Source organism: Eurosta solidaginis, chromosome 2 (genome assembly GCF_040869045.1).
Source record: "Eurosta solidaginis isolate ZX-2024a chromosome 2, ASM4086904v1, whole genome shotgun sequence".
NCBI classification, from domain to species: domain Eukaryota; kingdom Metazoa; phylum Arthropoda; class Insecta; order Diptera; family Tephritidae; genus Eurosta; species Eurosta solidaginis.
Window position 1 is genome coordinate 189,141,345 of NC_090320.1, and position 27,286 is coordinate 189,168,630.

The window sequence follows — 27,286 nt, forward strand, 5'->3', positions numbered from 1 at the left end:
ATCATCAGTATCGAAAAAAAATTTGATTGAGCCATGTCCGTCCGTCCGTCCGTCTGCCCGTCTGTCCGTAAGCACGATAACTAGAGTAAATACTGAGATATCTTCACCAAATTAGGTACACGAGCTTACCTTTGCCCAGAAAATTTTGGTATTGAAAATTAACGAAATCGGATGAAAACCACACCTACTCTTTATATATATAACATTTTTGAAAACACAAAAAACCTTATTATTCAGTAAATAATACATCTAGAATGTTGAAATTTGACGCGCGGACTGATATTGAGACTCTTGATAAAAATTTGAAAAAATCTTTTAAAATGGGAGTGGCACCGCCCACTTGTAACAAAATCAATTTTACAAATATTATTAATCATAAATCAAAAAACGTTTAACCTATCGTAACAAAATTCAGCAGAGAGGTTGCTTTTACTATAAGGATTGCTTTGAAGAAAAATTTATGAAATCGGTTAAGGACCACGCCCACTTTTATATAAAAGATTTTTAAAAGGGTCGTGGACGAATAAAATAAGCTATATCCTTGCAAAAAAGAGCTTTATATTGTTACGAATATTAGCAAAACTAAGGGGTGCTGCTATCTCTAAGCCGATGCTAAACAGTGATATCATGCACATCCATAGATCAATCATTATGTATCTACATAAACGAAACAATAATTGCGTCTACACATATGTACCATGTACATATACGAGCAGCGGAGAATCAATGCACAAACACATGCATATATCTGAGATACTCCTGAAAGTATGCAATGAGAGAAGCTATAAAATCGTGCAATTGTAGTTACAGCTGAGAAGTTTGAGAGCTGATGGCAACTAGTAGATTCTGGAAGTGCCTAGAAGATGCGAACGTTGAAATCAGAGAGTATAAAAGGCAGCAAATGTAGAGGCGCTGGAATTCAGTTTGATTTGAGCTATCAAGCAGTTTCGATTAAGACGCTATCTAGCGAGCCATAGCAGTATTATTTTGAATGTCAGTTTCATTTAAGCTATCAGTTTGGTTATTAAGCCAGCTAGTTGCAAAGTATAAGTGTTATTGTGAAGTACTTTAATAAAGGCCATTTTTCCATTATTCAATATTGGAGTTATTTATTCAACAGTTTAGTGATACGAACTTAGCAAAAGGGCAAATAAGAGTATTTGCAAGTAAATTCGTTACAATATGTAGGTGGTAACCAAGCAGAAGATTCTAGAAGGTGAAACGGGTAGACCTTTGCAGAAATATGCGGACATGGCAACTGAGCGTATAAAAGCAGCGCAAGCTGAGGAATGACTAATCAGTTTGATTTAAACACGCTGTTGTTAAGTACGTGATATTGAAGTGTAATTGTACTCCCAAATAGACTAAATAAACACCATATTGCAATACTGAATATTGGAGTGATTTATTCAACAGTTTAGCGATTCGAACGTTAGCAGAAGGTTTGGAATAAGCGGAATTTCCCCAGAATTCGTTACAATTGGTGCCAGAAGACGAATTGTTGAAAAAATTTCGAAGATTTCGAATACAACTTGGACATGGCAAAGTTAAGTGAATTAAAGATCCGGCAACTGAAAAAGGAGTTGGAGAACCGTAGATTGAATACAACCGGAAATAAGATCGAACTTCAAGCACGACTACGAGAGGTAATGGAGTCGGAAGGACTTAATGTGGACGAGTATGTCTTTCATCCTGATGGGGACGAGACAACAACAAAAATGGAAGGGAAAACGAAACATCGCAGACAGTTACGAGCACAGACTTGAACATGATATTGGCTGCGATATCTGCTCAAACATCGACAGTGGCATCTCAACTGGAATCCCAGAAGACATATATGGCATCCCAACTGGAAGATCAGAAGACAAGTATAGTATCCCAACTGGAATCGTAGGGGAACCATATAACATCCAAGATTGTAGCGCAGGAAACGCGTATTTCAGAAATGTCGACACAGATTACATCCAAGATTGAAGCAAAAGAGGCACGAATATCCGAAATGTCGGCGCAAATCAAACAGATATCATCGCAGATCTCTGCACAACTGGAAGAGCAAGAAGGACGTATTTCCTCAAGGAGGCGCAGGATACAAATATTTACAACTCGAGGACTAAATGGACGCCGACATTGAAACATTGAGAAGTCGTATACAGGAGTTGCAACTAAATCGCCCAGCAGCTTCAGCGAGTAATCCAAGTGTAAAAAGACCATCCTTTGACGGTTCTGTTCCTTTCCAGGTGTTTAAGCTTCAGTTTGAGAAGACCGCAACAGTGAACAACTGGAATACTGAAGATAAAGTTGCTACACTATTCGTGGCATTGAAAGGATCTGCTGGTGAAGTCTTACAACTATTCCAGTGTACGAGCGGAACAGTTATGAAGCATTGATGGCCGCTGTCGAGAGACGTTACGGAAGCGAGCATTTGAAACAGATATACCAAATTGAGTTGCAAAACCGCTACCAAAAAACGAATGAGACTTTGTAGGAGTTTGCGTCAGATGTCGAAAGGCTAGCGCATCTGGCAAATGCGGACGCATCCATTGAATACACCGAGAGGGTAAAAATCCAGAGCTTTATAAATGGCATACGGGACGTGTAAACGAAGCGAGCTACATACGCAAACCCAAAACCTACATTCGCAGAAACGGTATCACATGCATTGACACAGGAAACTGCCTCACTATTGAGTAAACCAGCATACAAAGGTCATCGTGTGGACGTAGAAAGGCCAGACTGGGTAGATACAATTTTGGAAGCATTGAAGGGTACGCAGCAGAGGAATAATGATGCAGTCAAATGCTTTAAGTGTGGAAAGCCAGGGCGCATTGCACGTTATTGCAACACCAACCCTAATAGTTCCAGCAATGTGGGTGGTCGTAAACGCAAAGCTGAAGGAGATGAGCAAATCTCCAAGACCACTCAATCGTTAAACTAAAGCAGGTCAGTCGTAAGGGGCGACAGCTAACTCCCGCAATTGAATGCCCCATAATCTCTATCTCGCAGATTGGAAGAAGTAGAGCAATCTTACTGTCGGAGGACATGTGGATGGAAAGGAACGTTTACTGACTGTAGATACGGGCGCATCGCATTCCATAATTCGATCGGATTTAGTCAACAAAAATATAAGACCATTTCATGGAGCAAGATTGCGTACAGTCACTGGGGAGGATACCCACGTTATGGGGGAAGTAGCATGTGAAGTCGCAATTGGGAACGTCAAGGTATTACACAATTTTATAGTGGCAGAGATTGTTGATGAAATAATAATTGGAGTGGACTTCTTGATCGGCCAAGGCGCCAAAATCGACATGCAAAGCAAGACGATGCAATATAAGAACATGGATGTGCCACTTAATTTGGGCTACGAGAAAGACTACATCAGTAAACGAGTGCTGGCGGTGGAGAATCAGCAAAGGAAGAATACTATCAGAGTAAGGCAAAACAACTTCTCCTAAAGTACGCAAACATATTTGACCAGGATGGTTCCAAACCAGGCCGCACCAACGTTGTGAAACACCAAATTGGCACTGGAGATGCAAGGCCGATCCGTCAAGCTCCTCGTAGTGTTCCATTGGCCAAGCGGGAAATTGTTAGTCAAATGAGCGACAGTGCTGTTATCGAACCATCAGCTAGTCCATGGAGCTCACCGGTGGTACTTGTGAAGAAGAAGGATGGAAATATGAGGTTTTGCGTGGACTACCGCAAGCTGAATGACGTCACGAAAAAGGATAGCTACCCATTGCCAAGAATTGACGATACTCTGGACTCGCTATGTGGTACGAGATGGTTTTCCACACTGGACTGGAAAGGCGGCTACTGGCAAGTGGAGGTGAAGGAGGAAGACAAAGAGAAAACAGCCTTCAGTGTTGGAGATGATCTTTGGCAATTTAGAGTGATGCCTTTTGGACTTTGTAATGCACCAGCATGGATCAGGTACTGAAAGGACTACATTGGAAAACATGCTTGGTGTACCTAGACGACATCATCGTATTGGGCAAGAACTTTGATGAACATCTTAATAACTTGGAGGAAGTTTCCAGAGAATAGCTGGCGCTTGTCTGAAACTAAGTCCCAAAAAGTGTTCGCTGTTTAAAAGGGAAGTAAGTTATTTGGGTCACAAGGCAACGACAGAGGGTATCTGTACGGCGAATGAAAAGATAGAAACTGTAAAGGATTGGCCAAGACCACAGAACCTGCATGAATTAAGAAGTTTCCTTGGGCTGTGCACATATTACTGCCGATTTTTACCAAACTTTGCCAGCGTAGCCCATAGCCTCCACGACCTAACATGGAAAAATAAAGCTTTTGAATGGAAGAAGAGCAAGAATTCGCTTTCCAAACATTAAAAGAGCGTTTGTGAACTGCCCCAATGTTGGCATATCCGATTCCAGGAGCAACGTTTATTCTAGATACAGATGAGAGCGGATATGCTATAGGAGGCATTTTATCACAACTGGTCGATGACCAGGAGAAGGTAGTTGCATATTACAGCCGATCAATTGGAAAACCGGAGAGGAATTATTGCGTTATACGGAGAGAGCTGTTGGCATTGGTAGAGTGCATCAAACATTTTCACAAGTATCTCTACGGGCAGCGATTCCGCGTCAGGACAGATCCGCAGCGTTGAAATGGCTCCTGCAGTTTCGTAACCCAGAAGGTCAATTGGCACGGTGGATCGAGCGACTTCAAAGCTATGACTTTTCCATTGAACATCGGAAAGGTAGTGCCCATGGGAATGCCGATGACCATGTAATTTGGAATGCAAACATTGTTCGAAAGCTGAGGTTAAGGAAGACATCATAGATGTCCGGCTTTTGACTATAATGTGTTCGGATGAATGGGACATGGAACAACTAAGGAAGTGTCAGCTAGAAGATACAGATCTGTCACATGTTATGCGAGGGCTCGAACAAAACGAAAGACCAAAAAGAGAGGAGATGACAGCATAGAGTCACATTGCGAAGTCATACTGGGCGCAGTGGAACAGTTTAGAATTGATATCCGGTTACCTGCATCGAATATGGGAGAGTGAGGATGGTAAATGCAAGAAGAAACTGATAGTTGTTCCCAGGAAAAGAATTCCTGACGTTCTCAGAGAGCTACATAACGGTCCAAGTGGAGGTCATCTTAGAATTACGAAGACGCTCGAGAAAATTAAACAAATATTCTATTGGGTTGGTTGTCGTCAGTCGGTCACCGAGCAACTGCGGAAACAAATATGTACTGGTGGTTATGGATTATTTCAGCAAGTGGCCAGAGGTATACTCAATCCCAAATCAAGAAGCGGAAACAGTAGCAGAAGTGTTTACAAACAATTGGGTTGCAAGGTATGGTTTACCAATGGAGTTACATTCTGACCAAGACAGTAATTTCGAATCAGCTGTGTTCCAGGAAATGTGTAAATCATTGGGTATTCGAAAAACACGGACAACTGCATTGCATCCTCAGTCCGATGGTATGGTGGAACGTTTTAATAGAACCTTGGAGGAGCACTTAAGGAAAGTAGTGGACAAGTTCCATAAAGAGTGGGATACACACATATCATTATTCTTGATGGCTTACCGATCAGCAGTGCATGAGACAACAGGCCAAACCCCAGCAAAGGTAATTTAGCAATAACCTTCGACTGCCAGCTGACTTGAAGTTTGGGATAAATGCCAATGCGGAGAGAAATGCCAAGAAATTCACTGGTGTCTTGGAGGAAGAGTTGAGGGAAATACACGATCTTGTAAGAAAACGAACCAAGATTATGAGTGACAAGATGAAAGCCAGATATGATAAAGCAATTAATTCGAAAGATTTTCGGGAAGGAGATTTGGTGCTGCTATACAACCCAAAACGAAGAAAAGGTTTGTCACCGAAATTGCAGTGTAATTGGGAAGGCCCATACAAAGTTATAAAACGAATCAACGATGTAGTTTACCGCATACAAATCACTTTCAAACCACGAAACAAAATGAAAGTGGTTAATTTGGAAAGGCTGGCAGCGTTTAGATCAGAAAATTTGTCTGATCGGGACGATCCGACTTAGGTGGAGGGCAATGTGGCGAATTTTAGCATCACTCGGCTGTTAGTAAATAATCACGCAACAACAAAAACATTAAATTGAGCCACACATGTGTACATTAACACATCAATCATCATTTACACACATATATAGAAGGCAACGAAGAGATATTTCACGCACACAATTGTGGTCATCAGTCGAAGTAGTTGCTCACACATACACACGCATATGACTATGAGAAGCGCATAAACTACAAATATACATGTATATAGCTGGTAACCAAGCAGAATATTCGAGAAGGTGAAACGTCTAGACCTTTGGAGAAATATGCGGACATAGCAACAGAGAGTATAAAAGCAGCGCAAGCTGAGGAATATCTAATCAGCTTGATTTAAACACGCTGTTGTGAAGTACGTGTTATTTAAGTGTAATTGTACTACTGCTAAGTAGACTAAATAAAGACCATATGGAATTAATGAATACTGGAGTGATTCATTCAACAGTTTAGCGATTCGAACGTTAGCAGAAGGTTTGGAATAAGCAGAATTTCCCAGAATTCGTTACACCATTAAATATATGACAGACTACTGATCTCCAAATGGCATAAACTTTGGCCTCACAGTTTTCCGCCTTGTAAATTCCATTAACTAGCAAAAGGTATCTCACACTAAGGAATTTCTAAGGGGCGAAAGGCTCAAGCAGCTCTTAATTAAACTTCCTTCGATAGCCGCCTTTGGCAACACGTCAAAGACCATACACTTTCTGGAGAACTTTTCTCACCACCGAAATTACCATAAATTGTCCGAAGAACTTTTCTCTGGAATATTTTAAGCGTCATTATATCTTCTGTCGTAACCATCCATGATTCTGAGTCGTTCGTTGGGACAGATATCATGAGAGACGTATACTGCGTGGTTATTGTCATGACGGAACAAGGAACAGGGGACCGCCGCAAATCAGCTGATTGGTACTTTTTTTATATAATTTGGCAGTTTACGTTCCGGTGCAGTACGATTTTGACATTAGTCCATCTTTTTACAAAAAAAAAAAAAATATACGGTGTTTTTATTTATGTTTGTATGTATGCCATCTTGCTGACACCTTGTATGGTTCCGCCATGGTTATTGTTCGTCGAAAGTAGACATTACTTCTCAATTTCCTACTCAGCGTGAAGTAAAACTTTTTGGTTTTCTAGGCTTCGCAGTAATTGGTCGTTCCCAGATATTCGAAGTCTTTCACATTTTTTAATTTACATCTGTCAACAGTGAGGCGGGTGTCAAAGCGCATTCTCTCTTGGTTGACAACAAGTACTTCGTCCTGCTCTTATTTATTGCAAGATCCACCTTTTCGACACTTTATCAAGGTCCAGGAAGAAAGAATACACGGTCCGTTTGCTAATGCCAATGATGTCAACATCATGAGCAGGCGTCCGTAGATGTAGGTTTTATAAATAATTATCCATTATCATTTTAAAGTAATAGCATCGTAGAAAGCTACCTTCGCTGAAGCGTATTTGAGTGGCACCGAGATGTCCTACCCACGTTTCGCAAGCATTTTTTTTAAAGATATTTCAATAAGAAAAACTTTCATTCAGGCTTTAAATTAGAACGGCATCTTATAAAAAGTATAAAATATGCATAAATAAATATAAATATTAAGGTAACTTTTATTGTTATCTCACCACATCGAGAAGTCCCACGAAGTGAAAACTTCCATCCGATTCCTGAAAGTCGAAATGTTGCAGTACCAAGTTCGCATGCAAATCAATACGTTCGCCCTTCGGTGCAGGCTTTGTGGCAGCATCGTAGTTTACAAACAAGTCAGTAATGAGTGATCGACGTGCAACCGACGCAGAGTAAACTGGCATAAAGTAATTTAAAAAAGTAAATCTTATGTATGCATATAAAAATGTCGTTGTGCAATTAGGGATGCCTTCGGTTTTCGACCGGAGAATACGGGTTGTAGGGTGGCTAGAGGCGTGATCGTTTAAAACAATGAAATGATAGAACAGTTTAAATTTGAACTATTGACCAAAGAGGGTGGTGTCACACTCCCAGGGAAGATAAAAGTTTAATTCCTGATAACCCCGGTAAAGCTAAAGATAAGTAAGCTGGTTAAGTGGCTTAGAATATACCTGTGGCCAAACGCGACCAAAGTCACGGATCCTAAGCTTCGTAAGATAAAAAAAAAAATCGTTACCGCGACAGTCGGAATGGTATCAGTAGGTATTTGTTGTTGTTGTTATAGCGATAAAGAAACTCCCCGAAGGTTTTGGGAAGTGTTATCGATGTTGATGATCCTTTTCCGGATCCAGTACGGTAACAAGCACCATTAAGTTACAAACCCGAGCAACGCGGGAACGATTTAATAAGACCACATTGAACCTTCCAGGCCATCATACGCCCAGTTTATTTTTTACCAATTCGTACACTATTTCACACCGGAAACTTTGCTGCCTCGTGGGATATTTCTATATCTCCACGCTACTCTCTTTTCCGTGTGGTATCGATCACATTTGCAAACTTATTCTACTGTTATACTCCTCCAAGCCTTCTGAATAGGTAGCCTTCTAGGTTGAACCAGTTTCCCATCCGAAAATGTTTGAAATTTGTACAGTTTGTTGACCTAGGGCTTCTAAAGGCTTTGTCCCTCTCTGCCCTACTCCACTAAAGGGAACTTCTCATTATGACCTATGTAGTATGATGCCAGAGTGGGTAACTTCTAGTTATTCCGGTCGATGGCTACTACCGTTTGGTTTTCAGTACTGTAATTGGTGGTATCCACTGGTTTGTTAATTGGATAGCTTTTGTATTTGTTGCCGATCATTAAGGCCCCATTACTGATACTTAGCATATACTTGACTTGACTTGGCGTAAACTTGGCAACTTAGCCACGGTTATACTCCAGTTAGCGCATACAATCTGGTATCATAATCAATAAATGTCAATTTGTATGACAAAATGTAAAAATGAAATGGAAACAAACAAATGGCATCTTAAAATGTAAACGTCACTTAGAACTTACATAGAAAATCAAAATTCAACAGACTTCTAAAGGGCTCATTACTGATACTTAGCATAGACTTGACTTGACTTGGCGTAAACTTGGCAACTTAGCCACGATTATACTCCACTTATCGCACACAATCTGGTATCATAATCAATAAATGTCAATTTGCATGACACAATGTCAAAATGAAATGGAAACAAACAAATGGTATTTCAAAATACAAACGTCACTTAGAACTTACATAGAACATCAAAATTCAACAGACTTCTAAGTCAAGTTAAGTGTTGCTTAAGTTTTGAGTAATCAGTAACATGCAAAGTTCATTTAACAGAACTGTAAGTGACAGTTCTCAAGTCAAGTCAAGTCTATGCTAAGTATCAGTAATGGGCCCTTTAGTGTTGTCCGACTTATCCAATAGCCATTGTTGTTTCTCGAACATTTAAACAAAGGCGGAACTGTTGACTAAATAGTTTGTACTCTTACCAGGTACATCATATTTTTCACAAGTTATCGAATTACAAACAGTGGTTACTAGAACTTATACAAGTCCAAAAAGTTTCGAAATAAGATTATGTTCGAAAAATTTCTAAACCAACGAAGACTACTTCACCACGACACAAAAATTTAAAAAAGCTTAAATCTTAACGCCTTAGTAAGGAGGTACTGTGCTTGTCTACTTTAAAGGTCACAATTTAATATTACGGCGCGAGTAACATCCAGCAAGAAAATACCTCCGAGAAAGTTTTTCAAAACCCTATCTAAAATACTTACTTAGCAAATATTCAATTACTTTGAAAGATGGAATTCGGAGTCGATGTTAATGCTGTAGGATCCAGCAATTTTTAAAATTAACAATAACAGCACGGCTAGAAATTTGAGCCTAAATTTTAAACTTGTCGTCAGACTACCCCCTTTTTTAAACTTTTTTTATGAAGTTCAATTCTAATTTAAACCCGATTGGAGAAAATAATGCAAAGAAAAGGTTTAGGCCCAGAAATCATTTAAAAACAAAGCCATATGGTTTAAACCATGGTATAAATATTACTAGGTAAAGCCATTTACTCGTCTTGGCGGCCATAATGGTTTTTTGATTTTTAAAAAAAAATTAAAATCAGTCTCTTAAACTTTGTGGAAATGTCAAACCAAAGTAAACACAAAAAAATTGTTGGTTTGACATTTTCATTTTTTTTTAATGCCAAAAAACAAAATGCTTATGAAATAAGTGAAAAATAATTCGAAAAGTTTTGTAATCGGTTTTTATGTATACATATGGCAAAAAATGTGTTACCAATATAATGAATGCATCAACACGTGCTATTTTTGCAAAGAGATGAAAGAAAAGGCCTTGCTTCTTAACCTCTTCTAATTAAGAAGCGAGTGTTGGAGACCACCCCTATTGATTTTTTATTCATCTTTCTTCACTTGGTTGATACGTCTTTAACCCGTAAATATGCCGGAACTTCACTTCATAGAGATCAGCAGTCTCAAGTGTCCTCGCTACTGTGGACAAAAATGATCTTGGAGAAATTCTTTGGTTTATTTTGGTCCTTTTCCTCGCGGTTGGAAGATACATTTTTTAATTGGCGCTTAACCGTTTAAGAGATGTTGGTCGTTGTGTAACAAGTCACTCCAGCTAACCCTGTTTCTTGATAACTGACGCCAACAGGGGCACCAAGAGAGATCAAAGTCTTCCCCAACCTGCTTCTCCGAACGCAGTAACTTGCCCACACTATCAAAAACGCTGTAGCTCTTCGCAGCTTAGCTAAACATCATCGTCCAGTTGGAGTATGATAGTTCGTGGAGGCTGAATTTACCGGCTGAACGGTCAAAGTCTGCCGCCGTGGTGTAGAGCAAGTGTGTTGGCCTATCCATCAAAACTATTTACGAAAATTTGTATAAATGGTATTGATTGTCCCTCGGCATTACCTTGGCACCAAAAGTTCGTCCGAATTAGCAGATAAAGATTTGGGTCGGTCGGCACAAAACATGTATTTATGTGAGCCAGTTCATAGAAAAACGAATACACGATAAGTAGCCTTCGAGTTGGATGGAAAGCTAGACCGTAATCTCCTCAGATATATATCATACCAAATTGTTATTGTAAGAAGATATGTATCTCTTCCGTACACCTTGGCGGTAAGTCGGGTTTTTCTTCTCGTCGCGCAGATGCTGATAGGTTTCTAAACAATTTGTTGAAGAACATTCCTCAGAAGAGGATCGTGGCCTGATGCTTCCTTTTGCGGGAAACCACAATACAATTCTTGAATTGAAAATTCTGGAATGCGGTTGACCGTTGAGATTTCTTATTTTCTGGTTATTTCCACCAATAAAAAATTCAGTTTTGGATAAAATATCATAATATTAATGTTAAAACGCAAAAATATATGGTAATTCTATACGACAGCATGACATCCATAAATACCGAGAGAGGTGCCAAAAGACTCGAATTGACCTCGACAACAATAATTCGAAGGCGGAAAATAAAAATTTTAGATCGTTCAAAAGATATTAACGAAAAACCGAAAAATGACCCCAGAGTGCTCCGAAACCGAGGGTGGGATCCATAGTATTTTTTCGCAGAATACCTTTCTGCATTGGCGGCCTTTGGCCGCGCTTATAAAAAATTACCTTGGGTGGGTCGAACACCGGTTTGGAGACCAAAACTATATCCGCGGAAAACACTTATGTTCACAATTTTTTTGTGGGTACCACAAAATCATTAAAATTACAATAACCACATGAAAATTTGCAAAATTCTTTTGCAAATATCTCTTGACAGACTCTGCTTTCGTATTCGCGATCCTGGATCCAAAACGCGTCTTTTGATACCCCTCTTGATATTTTTGGACGTGTATTAAGAGTGTCATGCTGTCGTATAGAACTACTAAATATATTACAGTTCGTTATATTTTTGTTATGAAACAACACCAAAATAAAACAAGTAAGGAAGGTTAAGTTCGAGTGTAACCGAACATTACATACTCAGTTGAGAACTATGATGACAACATAAGGGAAAATAACCATGTAGGAAAATGAACCGAGGGAAACCCTGAAATGTGTATCAAATGAAAGGCATTAAAGAGTATTTTATGAGGGAGTGGGCCATAGTTCTATAGGTGGACGTCATTTAGGGATATAGCCATAAAGGTGGATCAGGGTTGACTCTAGAACGCCTTTGTACGATATGGGTATCAAATGAAAGGTGTTAATGAGTATTTTAAAAGGGAGTAATTCTTAGTTCCATAGGTGGACGCCGTTTCGAGATATCGCCCAAAGGTGGACCAGGGGTGACCCTAGAATTTGTTTGTACAATATGGGCATCAAACGAGTGGTGTTAATGAGTATTTTAAAAGTGAGTGGGCCTTAGTTCTATAGGTGGATGCCGTTTCGAAATATCGCCATAATGGTGGACCAGGGGTGACTCTAGAATGTGTTTGTACTATATGGGTATCAAATTAAAGGTATTAATGAGGGTTTTAAAAGGGAGTGGTGGTTGTTGTATAGGTGGTCGCCTTTTTGAGATATCGCCATAAAGGTGGACCAGGGGTGACTCTAGAATACGTTTGTACGATATGGGTATCAAATGAAAGGTGTTAATGAGTATTTTAAAAAGGAGTAATCCCTAGTTCCATAGGTGGACGCCGTTTCGAGATATCGCCATAAAGGTGGACCAGGGGTGACCCTAGAATTTGTTTGTACAATATGGGTATCAAAAGAAAGGTGTTAATGAGTATTTTAAAAGGGAGTAATCCTTAGTTCCATAGGTGGACGCCGTTTCGAGATATCGCCATTAAGGTGGACCAGGGGTGACCCTAGAATTTGTTTGTACAATATGGGCATCAAACGAAAGGTGCTAATGAGCATTTTAAAAGGGAGTGGGCCTTAGTTCTATAGGTGGATGCCGTTTCGAAATATCGCCATAATGGTGGACCAGGAGAGACTCTATGTGTTTGTACGATATGGGTATCAAATTAAAGGTATTAATGAGGGTTTTAAAAGGGAGTGGTGGTTGTTGTATAGGTGGTCGCCTTTTTGAGATATCGCCATAAAGGTGGACCAGGGGTGACTCTAGAATGCGTTTGTACGATATGGGTATCAAATGAAAGGTGTTAATGAGTATTTTAAAAGGGAGTTATCCCTAGTTCCATAGGTGGACGCCGTTTCGAGATATCGCCATTAAGGTGGACCAGAGGTGACCCTAGAATTTGTTTGTACAATATGGGCATCAAAAGAAAGGTGTTAATGCGTATTTTAAAAGGGAGTAATCCTTAGTTCCATAGGTGGACGCCTTTTCGAAATATCGCCATAAAGGTGGACCAGGGGTGACTCTAGAATGTGTTTGTACAATATGGGTATCAAAAGAAAGGTGTTAATGAGTATTTTAAAAGCGAGTAATCCTTAGTTCCATAGGTGGACGCCGTTTCTAGATATCGCCATAAAGGTGGTTCAGGGGTGACTCTATAATTTGTTTGTACAATATGGGTATCAAATGAAAGGTGTTAATGAGTATTTTAAAAGGAAGTAATCCTTAGTTCCTTAGGTGGCCGCCGTTTCGAGATATCGCCATAAAGGTGGAGCAGGGGTGACCTTAGAATTTGTTTATACAATATGGGTATCAAAAGAAAGGTGTTAATGAGTATTTTAAAAGGGAGTAATCCTTAGTTCCATAGGTGGTCGCAGTTTCAAGATATCGCCATAAAGGTGGACCAGGGGTGACCCTTGAATTTGTTTGTACAATATGGGTATCAAAAGAAAGGTGTTAATGAGTATTTTAAAAGGGAGTAATCCTTAGTTCCATAGGTGGACGCCGTTTCGAGATATAGCCATAAAGGTGGAGCAGGGGTGACCCTAGAATTTGTTTGTACAATATGGGTATCAAAAGAAAGGTGTTAATGAGTATTTTAAAAGGGAGTAATCCTTAGTTCCATAGGTGGACGCTGTTTCTAGATATCGCCATAAAGGTGGGCCAGGGGTGACTCTATAATTTGTTTGTACAATATGGGTATCAAATGAAAGGTGTTAATGAGTATTTTAAAAGGGAGTAATCCTTAGTTCCATAGGTGGTCGCAGTTTCAAGATATCGCCATAAAGGTGGACCAGGGGTGACCCTTGAATTTGTTTGTACAATATGGGTATCAAAAGAAAGGTGTTAATGAGTATTTTAAAAGGGAGTAATCCTTAGTTCCATAGGTGGACGCCGTTTCGAGATATAGCCATAAAGGTGGAGCAGGGGTGACCCTAGAATTTGTTTGTACAATATGGGTATCAAAAGAAAGGTGTTAATGAGTATTTTAAAAGGGAGTAATCCTTAGTTCCATAGGTGGACGCTGTTTCTAGATATCGCCATAAAGGTGGACCAGGGGTGACCCTAGAATTTGTTTGTACAATATGGGTATCAAAAGAAAGGTGTCAATGAGTATTTTAAAAGGGAGTAATCCTTAGTTCCATAGGTGGACGCCGTTTCGATATATCGCCATAAAGGTGGAGCAGGGGTGACCCTAGAATTTGTTTGTACAATATGGGTATCAAACGAAAGGAGTTAATGAGTATTTTAAAAGGGAGTGGGCCTTAGTTCTATAGGTGGACGCCTTTTCGAGGTATCGCAGTAAAGGTGGACCAGGGGTGACTCTAGACTTTGTTTGTACGATATGGGTATCAAATGAAAGGAGTTAATGAGTATTTTTAAAAGGGAGTAATCCTTAGTTCCATAGGTGGACGCTGTTTCTAGATATCGCCATAAAGGTGGGCCAGGGGTGACTCTATAATTTGTTTGTACAATATGGGTATCAAATGAAAGGTGTTAATGAGTATTTTAAAAGGGAGTAATCCTTAGTTCCATAGCTGGACGCCGTTTCGAGATATCGCCATAAAGGTGGACCAGGGGTGACTTTAGAATATGTTTGTACGATATGGGTATCAAATGAAAGGTGTTAAGGAGCATTTTAAAAGGGCGTGGGGCTTAGTTCTATAGGTGGAAACCTTTTCGAGATATCGCCATAAAGGTGGACCAGGGGTGACTCTAGAATGAGTTTGTACGATATGGCTATCAAATTAAAGGTACTAATGAGAGTTTTAAAAGGGAGTGGTGTGAAGGCGTTTTCCAGATATCAAACAAAATGTGGACCAGGGTGACCCAGAACATCATCTGTTGGATACCGCTAATTTATTTATATAAGTAATACCTGCCAAGATTTTAAGGGTTTTTTATTTCGCCCTGCAGAACTTTTTCATTTTCTTCTACTTAATATGGTAGGCGTCACAACCATTTTATAAAGTTTTTTCTAAAGTTATATTTCGCGTCAATAAAACAATCCAATTACCTTACCATGTTTCATCCCTTTTTTGTATTTGGTATAGAATTATGGCATTTTTTCATTTTTCATAATTTTCGATATCGAAAAAGTGGGCGTGGTCATAGTCGGATTTCGTTCATTTTTCATACCAAGATAAAGTGAGTTCAAGTAAGCACGTGAACTAAGTTCATTAAAGATATGTCGATTTTTACTCAAGTTATCGTGTTAACGGCCATGCGGAAGGACAGGCGGACGACTGTGTATAAAAACTGGGCGTGGCATCAACCGATTTCGCCCATTTTCACAGAAAACAGTTAACGTCATAAAATCTATGCCCCTACCAAATTTCAAAAGGATCGGTTAATTTTTGTTCGACTTATGGCGTTAAAAGTATCCTAGACAAATTAAATGAAAAAGGGCGGAGCCACGCCCATTTTAAAATTTTCTTTTATTTTTGTATTTTGTTGCACCATATCATTACTGGAGTTGAATGTTGACATAATTTACTTATATACTGTAAAGATATAAAATTTTTTGTTAAAATTTTACTTTAAAAAAAAATTTTTTTTTAAAGTGGGCGTGGTCCTTCTCCGATTTTGCTAATTTTTATTAAGCGTACATATAGTAATAGGAGTAACGTTCCTGCCAAATTTCATCATGATATCTTCAACGACTGCCAAATTACAGCTTGCAAAATTGTTAAATTACCTTCTTTTAAAAGTGGGCGGTGCCACGCCCATTGTCCAAAATTTTACTAATTTTCTATTCTGCGTCATAAGTTCAACTCATCTACCAAGTTTCGTCGCTTTAGCTGTCTTTTGTAATGAATTATCGCACTTTTTCGGTTTTTCGAAATTTTCGATATCGAAAAAGTGGGCGTGGTTATGGTCCGATATCGTTCATTTTAAATAGCGATCTGAGATGAGTACTCAGGAACCTACATACCAAATTTCATCAAGATACCTTAAAATTTACTCGAGTTATCGTGTTAACGGACGGACGGACGGACGGACATGGCTCAATCAAATTTTTTTTCGATCCTGATTATTTTGATATATGGAAGTCTATATCTATCTCGATTCCTTTATATATGTACAACCAACCGTTATCCAATCAAACTTAATATACTCTGTGAGCTCTGCTCAACTGAGTATAAAAATAACAAGTAAAAACGGGACTGTCTTCGGCTGTGCCGAAGACTTCATACCTTTCATGAATGGGGCTGAACAATAATCTTATCCCGCTCGTAATCTCCGAATAATCGGATGTATAAGATAAGAAATATATAGTGAACAGATCTACATACCCTAACGATTTTTAAGATAAATATAAAATAAAAAACAGCTAGGTACTTTGTGTGAGGATGCAAAGTTTCAGGTTTTTTGTGGTCTGCGTGTAAAAACTATGACTACGAATCACGTATTTCAACAATATATGACGTAAACGTAATTATTTGATGAAATTTGATGAATTTTGAAGCTTCTAGCCGTAAAAAGGGGCAAAAATTAGAGTTTATATGGGGTATATAATATATATACCACCGATCTCTATGATTTTTTCAGACAACAACATATGCTATATACGTAAGCATTTTGTGAAATTTGAAGCTTCTAGCTGTTAAAACGGGGCAGAAATTACGCAAAGTTTCTTATCTGAACAATCGGTTGTATGAGATATATACTATGTATACCACCGATCTCAATGATTTTTTCAGACATCAATATATGCTATACACGTAAGCATTTGGTGAAATTTGAAGCTTATAGCTGTTAAAATGAGGCCGAAATCGCAAAAAAAAATATATATATACTATATATACCATCATATATATATTATATATATCACCGATCTCTATGATTTTATGATTTTTTGACACAACAATACATACTATATACGTAAGCAATCGGTGAAATTTGAAGCTTATAGCTGTTAAAATGGGGTAGAAATTGCGAAAAGTTTCTTATCTGAACAATCGGTTGTATGAGATATATACTATATATACCACCGGTATCTATGATTTTCTCAGACAACAATATATGCTATACACGTAAGCATTTGGTGAAATTTGAACATATCTAAACGATTTTTAAGATAAATATAAAATAAAAAATAGGTAGGTAATCTGTGTGAGGATGCAAAGCTTCACGTTTTTTGTGGTCTGCATGTAAAAACTATGACTACGAATCACGTCTTTCAAAAATATATGACGTAAACGTAACTATTTGATGAATTTTGAAGCTTCTAGCCGTAAAAAAGGGGCAAAAATGACAGTTTATATGAAGTATATAATATATATACCACCGATCTTTATGATTTTTTCAGACAACAATATATGCTATATACGTAAGCATTTTGTGAAATTTGAAGCTTCTAGCTGTTAAAACGGGGCAGAAATTACGCAAAGTTTCTTATCTGAACAATCGGTTGTATGAGATATATACTATGTATACCACCGATCTCAATGATTTTTTCAGACATCAATATATGCTATACACGTAAGCATTTGGTGAAATTTGAAGCTTATAGCTGTTAAAATGAGGCCGAAATCGCAAAAAAAAATATATATATACTATATATACCATCATATATATATTATATATATCACCGATCTCTATGATTTTATGATTTTTTGACACAACAATACATACTATATACGTAAGCAATCGGTGAAATTTGAAGCTTATAGCTGTTAAAATGGGGTAGAAATTGCGAAAAGTTTCTTATCTGAACAATCGGTTGTATGAGATATATACTATATATACAAACGATCTCTATGATTTTTTCAGACAACAATATATGCTATATACGTAAGCAATCGGTGAAATTTGAAGCTTATAGCTGTTAAAATGGGGTAGAAATTGCGAAAAGTTTCTTATCTGAACAATCGGTTGTATGAGATATATACTATATATACAACCGATCTCTATGATTTTTTCAGACAACAATATATGCTATATACGTAAGTATTCTGGGAAATTTGAAGCTTCTAGCTGTTAAAATGGGGCTAAAATTTGCGAAAATATATATATATATATATACTATATATACCACCATATATATACTATATATACCACCGATCTTTATGATTTTTTCAGACAACAATATATGCTATATACGTAAGCATTCGTTGAAATTTTAAGCCTCTAGCTCTTAAAATAGGGTAGTAATTACGAAAAGTTCCTTATCTGAACAATCGGTTGTGGGGGATATATACTATATATACAACCGATCACATCAATTTTTTCAAGCAACAATACGTGCAATATACGAAAGTATATGGTGAAGTTTGAAGCTTCAAGCTGTTAAATTGGGTAAGATATTACAAAAATCCTCTTTTTCTGAAAAATCGGTTGTTTGGAGGATATATGCTATAGTGGTCCGATCCGGTCGGTTCCGACAAATGTCTAATCGGACACCCAAATACACCCGCTCACCAAATTTTATCAAGATATCTCAAAAATTGAGGGACTAGTTTGCATACAAACAGACAGACGGACAGACGGACATGGCTAAATCAACTCAGCTCTTCAACCTGATTATTTCGGTATACTTAATGGTGGGTCTATCTATTTTCCTTTAAGGACTTACAATTTTCGGTTTCGTGACGAAATTAATATACCATTTCATTTTCATGAAAGGTATAAAAATGTGAGAGCAGTGAGAATTTTAGAATTTTTTTAAACGTCATTTCGGCTCCCACCGGTTTTACCTTGTAATATTTATACCATGGTTTAAACTGTTCGGTTTGATTTTGAAATTATAAATTTCAATATTAACTGAGTAGGTATGTGATAACTAAATTTTCAAATTGGCAGCAAAACAAATGTCAAAAAAAAATATATATATACTTTTGCATGTACGTATTATTTTTAATCCTGACGATATTGAAAATTTTCTATTAGCAACAAAATTATGCAAAAATTTAGAGGCAAGTCCATAATAAAAGAAAACTAGGTAGTTCCACTTTCATGTACTTGACATAAATATTAGTGTTTTCTTTTTTAAAGGAAAATGTCGCCACTTTCAGGAGCAAACATTTTTAAGATTCTCACTTTGCCATGTGAAATTGTAGCTCACTTAAAATGTTCAGTGCCAGCCTGCATGACTTGAAAAGAACAAAAAATGTCAAAATGAATTGTCAAAATTTTACGTGCTTGATTGGAGCTGCTTTATCGTAGGTGATTTATGTTTGCTAGAAAGTGACAGATAGTATACTGTGTTTATTGTCAATGTGATTCAGCTGATTGACAGGGCCGTTCTCTGCACCGTCAATGGCAGCGAGGGCAAGTAATGTTTCATTTTTGGCCATTTTTAGGGGTAGGTTGTTGAGAAAAGATAATGATGCCCTCTATTGAGGCTACGCTGATTTTACCACAGAACACAACTTTTTGAAGAGTTGGCGTGAAGGCGACATTTTCGTGTAGAAAAGAAAACACTATATGTTAATTGTCAGAAATACAATTTGTCAAATGCTGAAAAAGAAGTGCCAACTAAACAAAATTGTGTTTTAAAAATTTTTAATTTTTTTGGGGTGTTTTTATTCAACTATAACAACAATGACAAAAGTGAAAATGCCTAGGAAGTGATGCCATTTTTCTTGTAGAACCCCTCCAAAATGGTGAGTTACGGGTAAAAACCGGGGGTTCGACACATACTGGAAAAGGCTGCACGCCTGTCAAAACTATGCAATCAGAACTGCGAGAGGTTGTCTCCTTATAACCCCTGAACATCATCTACATACATAGTGAAGCCAAAGAGCTCAAATTTGTAGAGCACAACGAAGTGCTGAACAGACAGTTTTTGCCAAATTATCACAAACCGGGAAACCCTTGCAAACAACTGCTTGAACTAGCCTCGCCTCCAAGATGGTGAAGGGAACATCTCCACAGCCGTTTGATCCAAACAAGCATAAGGAGGCCTAGGCAAAATCCGCACAGAATCGGTAAAAGCCTTTGCGGCCGGTGGACCCTGTTATCAATATACAATATCCCACTCTTGCAGAAGAAGCAAGCACACTACCAAGAGAGACAGACCCAGAAAAAAGTAGATCCTACAGGCTGCCAGATTACTGCAGCGATTTTCAAGCGGAAATTATAGCAGTGAAGAAAGCAGCAGAAATTCTTAAGGAAGCGTGCTTAAGCTGCAGTCGCGTCAATTTATATATTGATAGTCAGGCTGCGTTTAAGGCAATAATCTCACACAGTACTTCATCAAGAAGTGTTCTGGAATGCAAAAAAGCATTGGAAAAACTTCGCTCAGTCCGGACCATACATCTTTACTGGGTTCCCGGTCATAAAGGGATAGAAGGTAACGAAAGGGCCGATGAGTTGGCAAAGGAGGGTGCAACACTCGCTGAGTCGACGATAGACGCCCCAATCCGTTTGAGAGAAATCAAAAGGCGACATGAGTTGCATAAGATCCATCAAGCAGGAAAGGCGTGGAGCTGCGCGGTTCTGCAAAATTTCTAAGATCATGTGCAAAGCCTGCGATATTAGACTCACAAAGTGGCTCTTATCTCTGAAGAGAGAATACTTAAGGCTCACGATGGGCATATTAACTGGACACTGGCTTCTGGCGTCACATGCTTATAAGTTAAGCCTCCTCAGTAAGAGCAAGTGTGCGAAGTATGAGCTGCAGGAAGAAACGGTTAGGAAAGTTCTGTGTTCATGTCCTGCGCTCTCCAGGTCAAGGCTCTAACTATTAGGGGAGGCAGAGTTGCCAGATCTTGAGGCAGCAATTAAGCTGAGTCTAAGAAAACTTGTAGTATTTGCCAAGAGGATGAACTTATTTTGTAACATATGTCCTGGCACCTGATTGGGGTTTTCCGTTTGGTCTTCAAACACATTCTGGCAACACTATGGACACATTCAGTCTATGTGAGGTCTTTATTGAGCGGCCAGTTCAACCTAACCTAATAAAGGGAGACACTCGTCAACCTTATCTACCCGTGGCGAATCATGTTTCTTTAACAGCCGAGGCTCTGACAACCCAAGCTTTTTCATGGATCTAGGGGTTGGGAGGGCGGTATGGCCTAGAAGGTTTTATGTGGTCGTGCTCAATCGGGCTAGTACTTTAAAGGCGCTTGTTACCGGAACGTGCCGGATCTGCCTCCGGCAAAGGACAATGAAATTCGTTAACAGTCCACAAGGCCTTCGGGGAGTGACCTTATCGCTACAACAACAAAAAAAAAAAAAAACAACGTGATTCACTCTGGCCCAGCTTCATTCTGGATACTGCATCAGGTTAAACTCTTTCTTGTCAAGAATCAACCCCGACATAAGTACTGTATGTCCTGCCGGCGATGTGTCCCCATATAACACCAACAATCTTTTCAATTGTAATGTGGAACCTACGCTCCTAACACCAATCTTCCCATGGTCCGCCCCTGTTGAAACTGCCAGTATCCTTGGACTTCCTTTAGAGGACTCTGATGACAATTTGTGAATGTTCGCGCCCATTGAATGGACCGAAGCACTGTTAGCATCACAAAACAACTAAAATTTAATACTTTATTTTAATGTCCGAATATTTTCCACAATTTCCGGTAATTTCTAAAAACTGTAACCTTTTCGAAAGAATCAAAAAACATTTCGAGTATTAATTGCATTATTTTTTGCATTACTTTTAGCGATATATTGATAAGTATGCAATTTTGTGCTCTGCCCGTTACAGGCATATACAATGGTAAGATAATCTAACTATAGCAATGAAAAATTATTTCAATAATTTTGGTTTTTTTAATTTTTACTGCTTCTAAATGTTTAACCTCAAAGATATTGTGTTTCGAACTTTTAACCGTGAGCCAAAGCCTAGTTGGCACGAAATTAAGTTATTACCATCATTTTTTTCTTGTACACAAATTTTGATGGTTATTGCTAAATAAAATAATTTAAAAAAAATTTTCAAGTTAAACGGTTTTAATATCGCGGGCTTGAATTGAGCTCAAGGCCTAACAATAATTATTTTATCATTATTATTGTTATGATATTGTCACGGATATTAGCATCACTAAGCTATACCATCGCTAAGGCGATGCTAAGGCCATGCCAAGCAGTATTTACGTCAATAATCAAATCAAGTATACACATATATAAGGCAGCCCAGAGAGATGTCACACACAGATGCATTTACTTATACGCCTATGTGTACTTGAGAGACTGTAAACTACAAACATTCACATTAATAATTCAATCTTTATGTATCTACATAAACGAATAAATAATTGCGTCTACACATATGTACCATGTACGAATACGAGCAGCGGAGAGTCAATGCGCAAACACATGCATATAGCTGAGAAGTTTGAGAGCTCATGGACAATACTAGTAGATTCTGGAAAAATGCGAACGAGGAAACCAAAGGGTATAAAAGGCAACAGATGTAGAGGCGCTGGAATTCAGTTTGATTTGAGATTTCGATTAAGCGCTATCTAGCGAGCTATAGCAGAATTATTTTGAATAGTAGAGTTTCATTGAGCTATCAATCAGTGTGGTTATTAAGCAAGCTATTCGTTGCAAAGTTTGAGTGTTATTGTGAAGTACTTTAATAAAGGCCATTTTTCCATTATTCAATATTGGAGTTATTTATTCAACAGTTTAGTGATACGAACTCAGCAGAGGATTGCAAATAAGAGGATTTGCAGTAAAATCGTTACAATTGGTGTCAGAAGAGGAATTGTTGAATAAATTCTAGAGGACAACAAGGAAATGGCGAAGTTCAGTGAATTGAAGATCCAGCAACTAAAGAAGGAGTTGGATAGCCGTGGATTGAATACAAGCGGCGTTAAACTTGAACTTCAGGCACGGCTACGAGAGGCAATGGAAGCAGAAGGAATTGATGTGGAAGAGTATGTCTTTCATCTTGATGGCGAAGAGACAACAAAAATTGAAGAGCAAAACGAAACATCGCAGACAATTACCAGCACAGACTTGAACATGATATTGGCTGCAATAACTGCTCAAACATCGACAGTAACATCCAAGATGGAAGCGCAAGAGGCACGTATAACAGAAATGTCATCACAAATATGGCATCCCAACTGGAATCGCAAAAGGCAGAGATAACATCTCAACTGTCATCAAAGATTGAAGCACAAGAAACACGTATATCCGAAATGTCGTCGCAAATGTAATCTCAGCTGAAATCGCAGGAGAACCGTATAACAGCAAAGATTGAAGCACAAGAGGCACGGATATCCGAAATGTCGGCGCAAATTTCAGCGCAGATATCATCGCAGATCTCTGCGCAACTGGGAGAGCAAGAAGAACGTATTTCCTCGAAGTTGGAGGCGCAAGATACAAAAATTTTACAGTTTGAAGAAAAAATCGAGGCCGAGGTGGATGCTTTGAGAGGACGTATCGAGCAGTTGCAACTAAATCGCCCAGCAGTTTCAACGAGTAATCAAAAGGTAAAAACACCATCCTTTGACGGTTCTGTTCCTTTTCAGGTCTTTAAGCTACAGTTTGAGAAGACCGCAGCAGTGAACCAATAGAATGCTGAAGATAAAGTTGCAGATCTGTTCGTGGCACTGAAAAGGCCTGCCGCGGAAATCTTACAGACCATCCCAGAGTACGAGCGGAACCGCTACGAAACATTGATGAGCGCTTTAGAGAGACGTTACGGAAGCGAGCATAGGAAACAGATATTCCAAATTGAGTTGCAAAACCGCTACCAAAAAGCAAATGAGACATTGCAGGAGTTTGCTTCAGATATTGAAAGATTGGCTCATCTTGCAAATGCAGACGCACGCGTGGAATACACTGAAAGGGGGAAAATCCAGAGCTTCATAAATGGCCTACGAGATGTGGAAAGGAAGCGGGCTACATATGCGAATCCAAAACTAACGTTTGCTGAAACGGTATCGCATGCACTGTCTCAGGAAACAGCCTCACTTTTGAGTAAGCCAGAGTACAAAGCTCATCGCGTGGAAGTGGAAAAGCCAGACTGGGTAGACGCAATTTTGGAAGCATTGAAGGGTACGCAGCAGAAGAATAATGATGCAGTAAAATGCTTTAAGTGTGGAAAGCCAGGGCATATTGCGCGTTATTGCAACACCAACCCTAACAGTTCCAACAATGTGGGTGGCCGTAAACGCAAAGCTGGCGGAAATGAGCAAGAGCGTGTCGGATGTAAAGAACGAAAACTTGCGCCGGCTATTGAATGTCCTGTGATATCTGTGTCGCAGATTGGAAGGAAATCAAGCAGTCTTACCATTAGAGGGAATGTGAATGGTAAAGAGCGTGTACTGACTGTAGATACGGGGGCATCTCATTCCTTGATTCGATCTGATTTGGTCTACAGGAGAGTAAAGTCATTACCTGGAGCAAGGTTGCGTACGGTCACAGGCGAGTATAATCAAGTCCAAGGCGAAGTGGTATGTGAGGTATTAATTGGGAAAGTCATGGTTCTACACAAATTCGTTGTGGCGGAAATCGTTGATGAAGTCATATTGGGAGTGAACTTCTTGGTTGACCATGACATCAGGATCGATATGCGGAGAAAAATTATGTGCTATAAGAACCAGGACATACCAATTAACTTTAGTTTGGAAAAAGGGTTCAGCAGTAATCGGGTACTGGTGGAAAAGACTCGAAAAAGACCACGAAAGTCAAAGGCAAAGGTTGATAGATCGAATGGGCCAAATAAATCAAAATCAAAAGTACCTGCGAGAGAAACACTGGCATTGAAAAAACCAGGCATGCTTAACCAACGAAACGATATCATTTCGTTACGATAATCAACGTTAATAAGCGAAACGAACTCATTTCGTTTCGTTTATTAACGTTAAGATCGTCAAATTAACGAAATGATTTCGTTTCGTTTTCTGCCATATCAAAACGAAATCAAATCGTTTATGTTGATTATTAATTTCAAACTATGCTGGCAAAGCTGATTGATGGCGGAGTCATTAAAGGTGAAAGCATTAGCCAAGCTGATTGCAACTTTTCTCTTGAATTTTGACAGTACGAACATTTCTCAGAGTATTTTTGACATTACCACCAACGAATTACACAAACAAATTACATAGAGCTTGTGTGTGTATGTGCGCTCGTTGTTGCCACCTTACGGCTTCACCATGGCTGTAGCATTGCCAGCACAATTCAAACATAAAGTATCACGTTTTTGTTAACGTTTTTAACGTTAACGAAAGCTTTTCGTTTCGGTTAAAAACGAGATACAATTTATTTTGATAATTTCTTTATCGATAATATTTCGAAGTGTTTCAACGGAAACGGTGGAAATTTTTTGATAAACGATTAGCTTAACGTTAAGGTGCATCCCTGGAAAAAACCTAAACGACGCAGAAAAACGAAGCAACGAATTTCCGAGAAAGAATGCGAGGGTAGTTTCAAGCCAGAGCGCACTACTGTTGTGAAATGTGGGAACGATACTGATTATGCGAAGCCAATCCGTCAAGCGCAAGCTCTACGAAGTAGTTCATTGGCCAAACAACAGAGTGTGAAGGAGCGAACCAGGGTATTGAGTGGTACGATGAAACACAGGTACCATGAGAACAATAATTCGAAAGGTTTCTTGGCGGGAGATTTGGTACTGTTATACAACCCTCACCGGCGGAAAGGTGTTCCATCCAAATTTCGGTGCAGTTGGGAAGGCCCGTACAAGGTTGTAAAGAAGATCAGTGATACCATCTACCGCATACAAAGCATTGAGAAACCACGGAGTAGAAGAGTGGTACATTTGGCGATGCTAGCAGCGTTTAGATCGAGAGATTTGTCTGATCGGGACGATCAGACTTAGGTGGAGGGCAGTGTCACGGATATTAGCATCACTAAGCTATACCATCACTAAGGCGATGCTAAGGCCATGCCAAGCAGTATTTACGTCAATAATCAAATCAAGTATACACATATATAAGGCAGCCCAGAGAGATGTCACACACAGATGCATTTACTTATACGCCTATGTGTACTTGAGAGACTGTAAACTACAAACATTCACATCAAAATTTCAATCTTTATGTACCTACATAATTGCGTCTACACATATGTACCATGTACGAATACGCGCAGCGGAGAGTCAATGCGCAAACACATGCATATAGCTGAGAAGTTTGAGAGCTCATGGACAATACTAGTAGATTCTGGAAAAATGCGAACGAGGAAACCAAAGGGGGTATAAAAGGCAACAGATGTAGAGGCGCTGGAATTCAGTTTGATTTGAGATTTCGATTAAGCGCTATCTAGCGAGCTATAGCAGAATTATTTTGAATAGTAGAGTTTCATTGAGCTATCAATCAGTGTGGTTATTAAACAAGCTATTCGTTGCACAGTTTGAGTGTTATTGTGAAGTACTTTAATAAAGGCCATTTTTCCATTATTCAATATTGGAGTTATTTATTCAACAGTTTAGTGATACGAACTCTGCAGAGGATTGCAAATAAGAGGATTTGCAGTAAAATATTTATACAATATTTATATTTCTTAATTAAAAAAAATTTTAAATTAGAATAGAAGAAAGAAATTTTTTCAATTAAGAAAACATTTATCATAACAATAATAATGATAAAATAATTATTGTTAGGCCTTGAGCTCGATTCAAACCCGCGATATTACAAACCAGTAGGCCGATATAACAACAAAAATTGTTAAACGGTTTTATTGAAAACAATACTTACATGAATTGATAATAATACTAAAAGCTATAAAATGTGAGGCATAGCATAAGCTGATTAAGGTTCAGTTGGTCTTACAAATATATGACTATCAACAGAAATTTGACGCGTCCAACGCTTTTATTTAATTGTCTGATCAACGCCCTAGATTGATGAGAATTATGATGACTAGTACCTAGGACCTACCTAATTATTTTGGGCTTTTAGTATTATTATTAATTCATGTAAGTATTGTTTTCAATAAAACCGTTTAAATTCAACATTTTTTTTAAATTATATTATTTTCAATTTTTTTGGCTTTATTTAATTCCCTATTATTTCTCATTCTATTTAGTTCATTTAGTG

The 27,286-nt window shown here is 38.6% G+C and overlaps 1 protein-coding gene across 1 annotated transcript in view; it reads right to left on the reverse strand.

The window, feature by feature from the left end:
* Positions 1 to 27,286, reverse strand: part of LOC137242495 (neuronal acetylcholine receptor subunit alpha-10-like) — a 140,710-nt gene that overhangs the window by 104,707 nt on the left and 8,717 nt on the right. Inside the window, exon 2 of the mRNA XM_067769782.1 lies at positions 7,689 to 7,867. Within this exon, the coding sequence (XP_067625883.1) occupies positions 7,689 to 7,867 (179 nt within the window). The remainder of the gene's footprint in view (positions 1 to 7,688; positions 7,868 to 27,286) is intronic.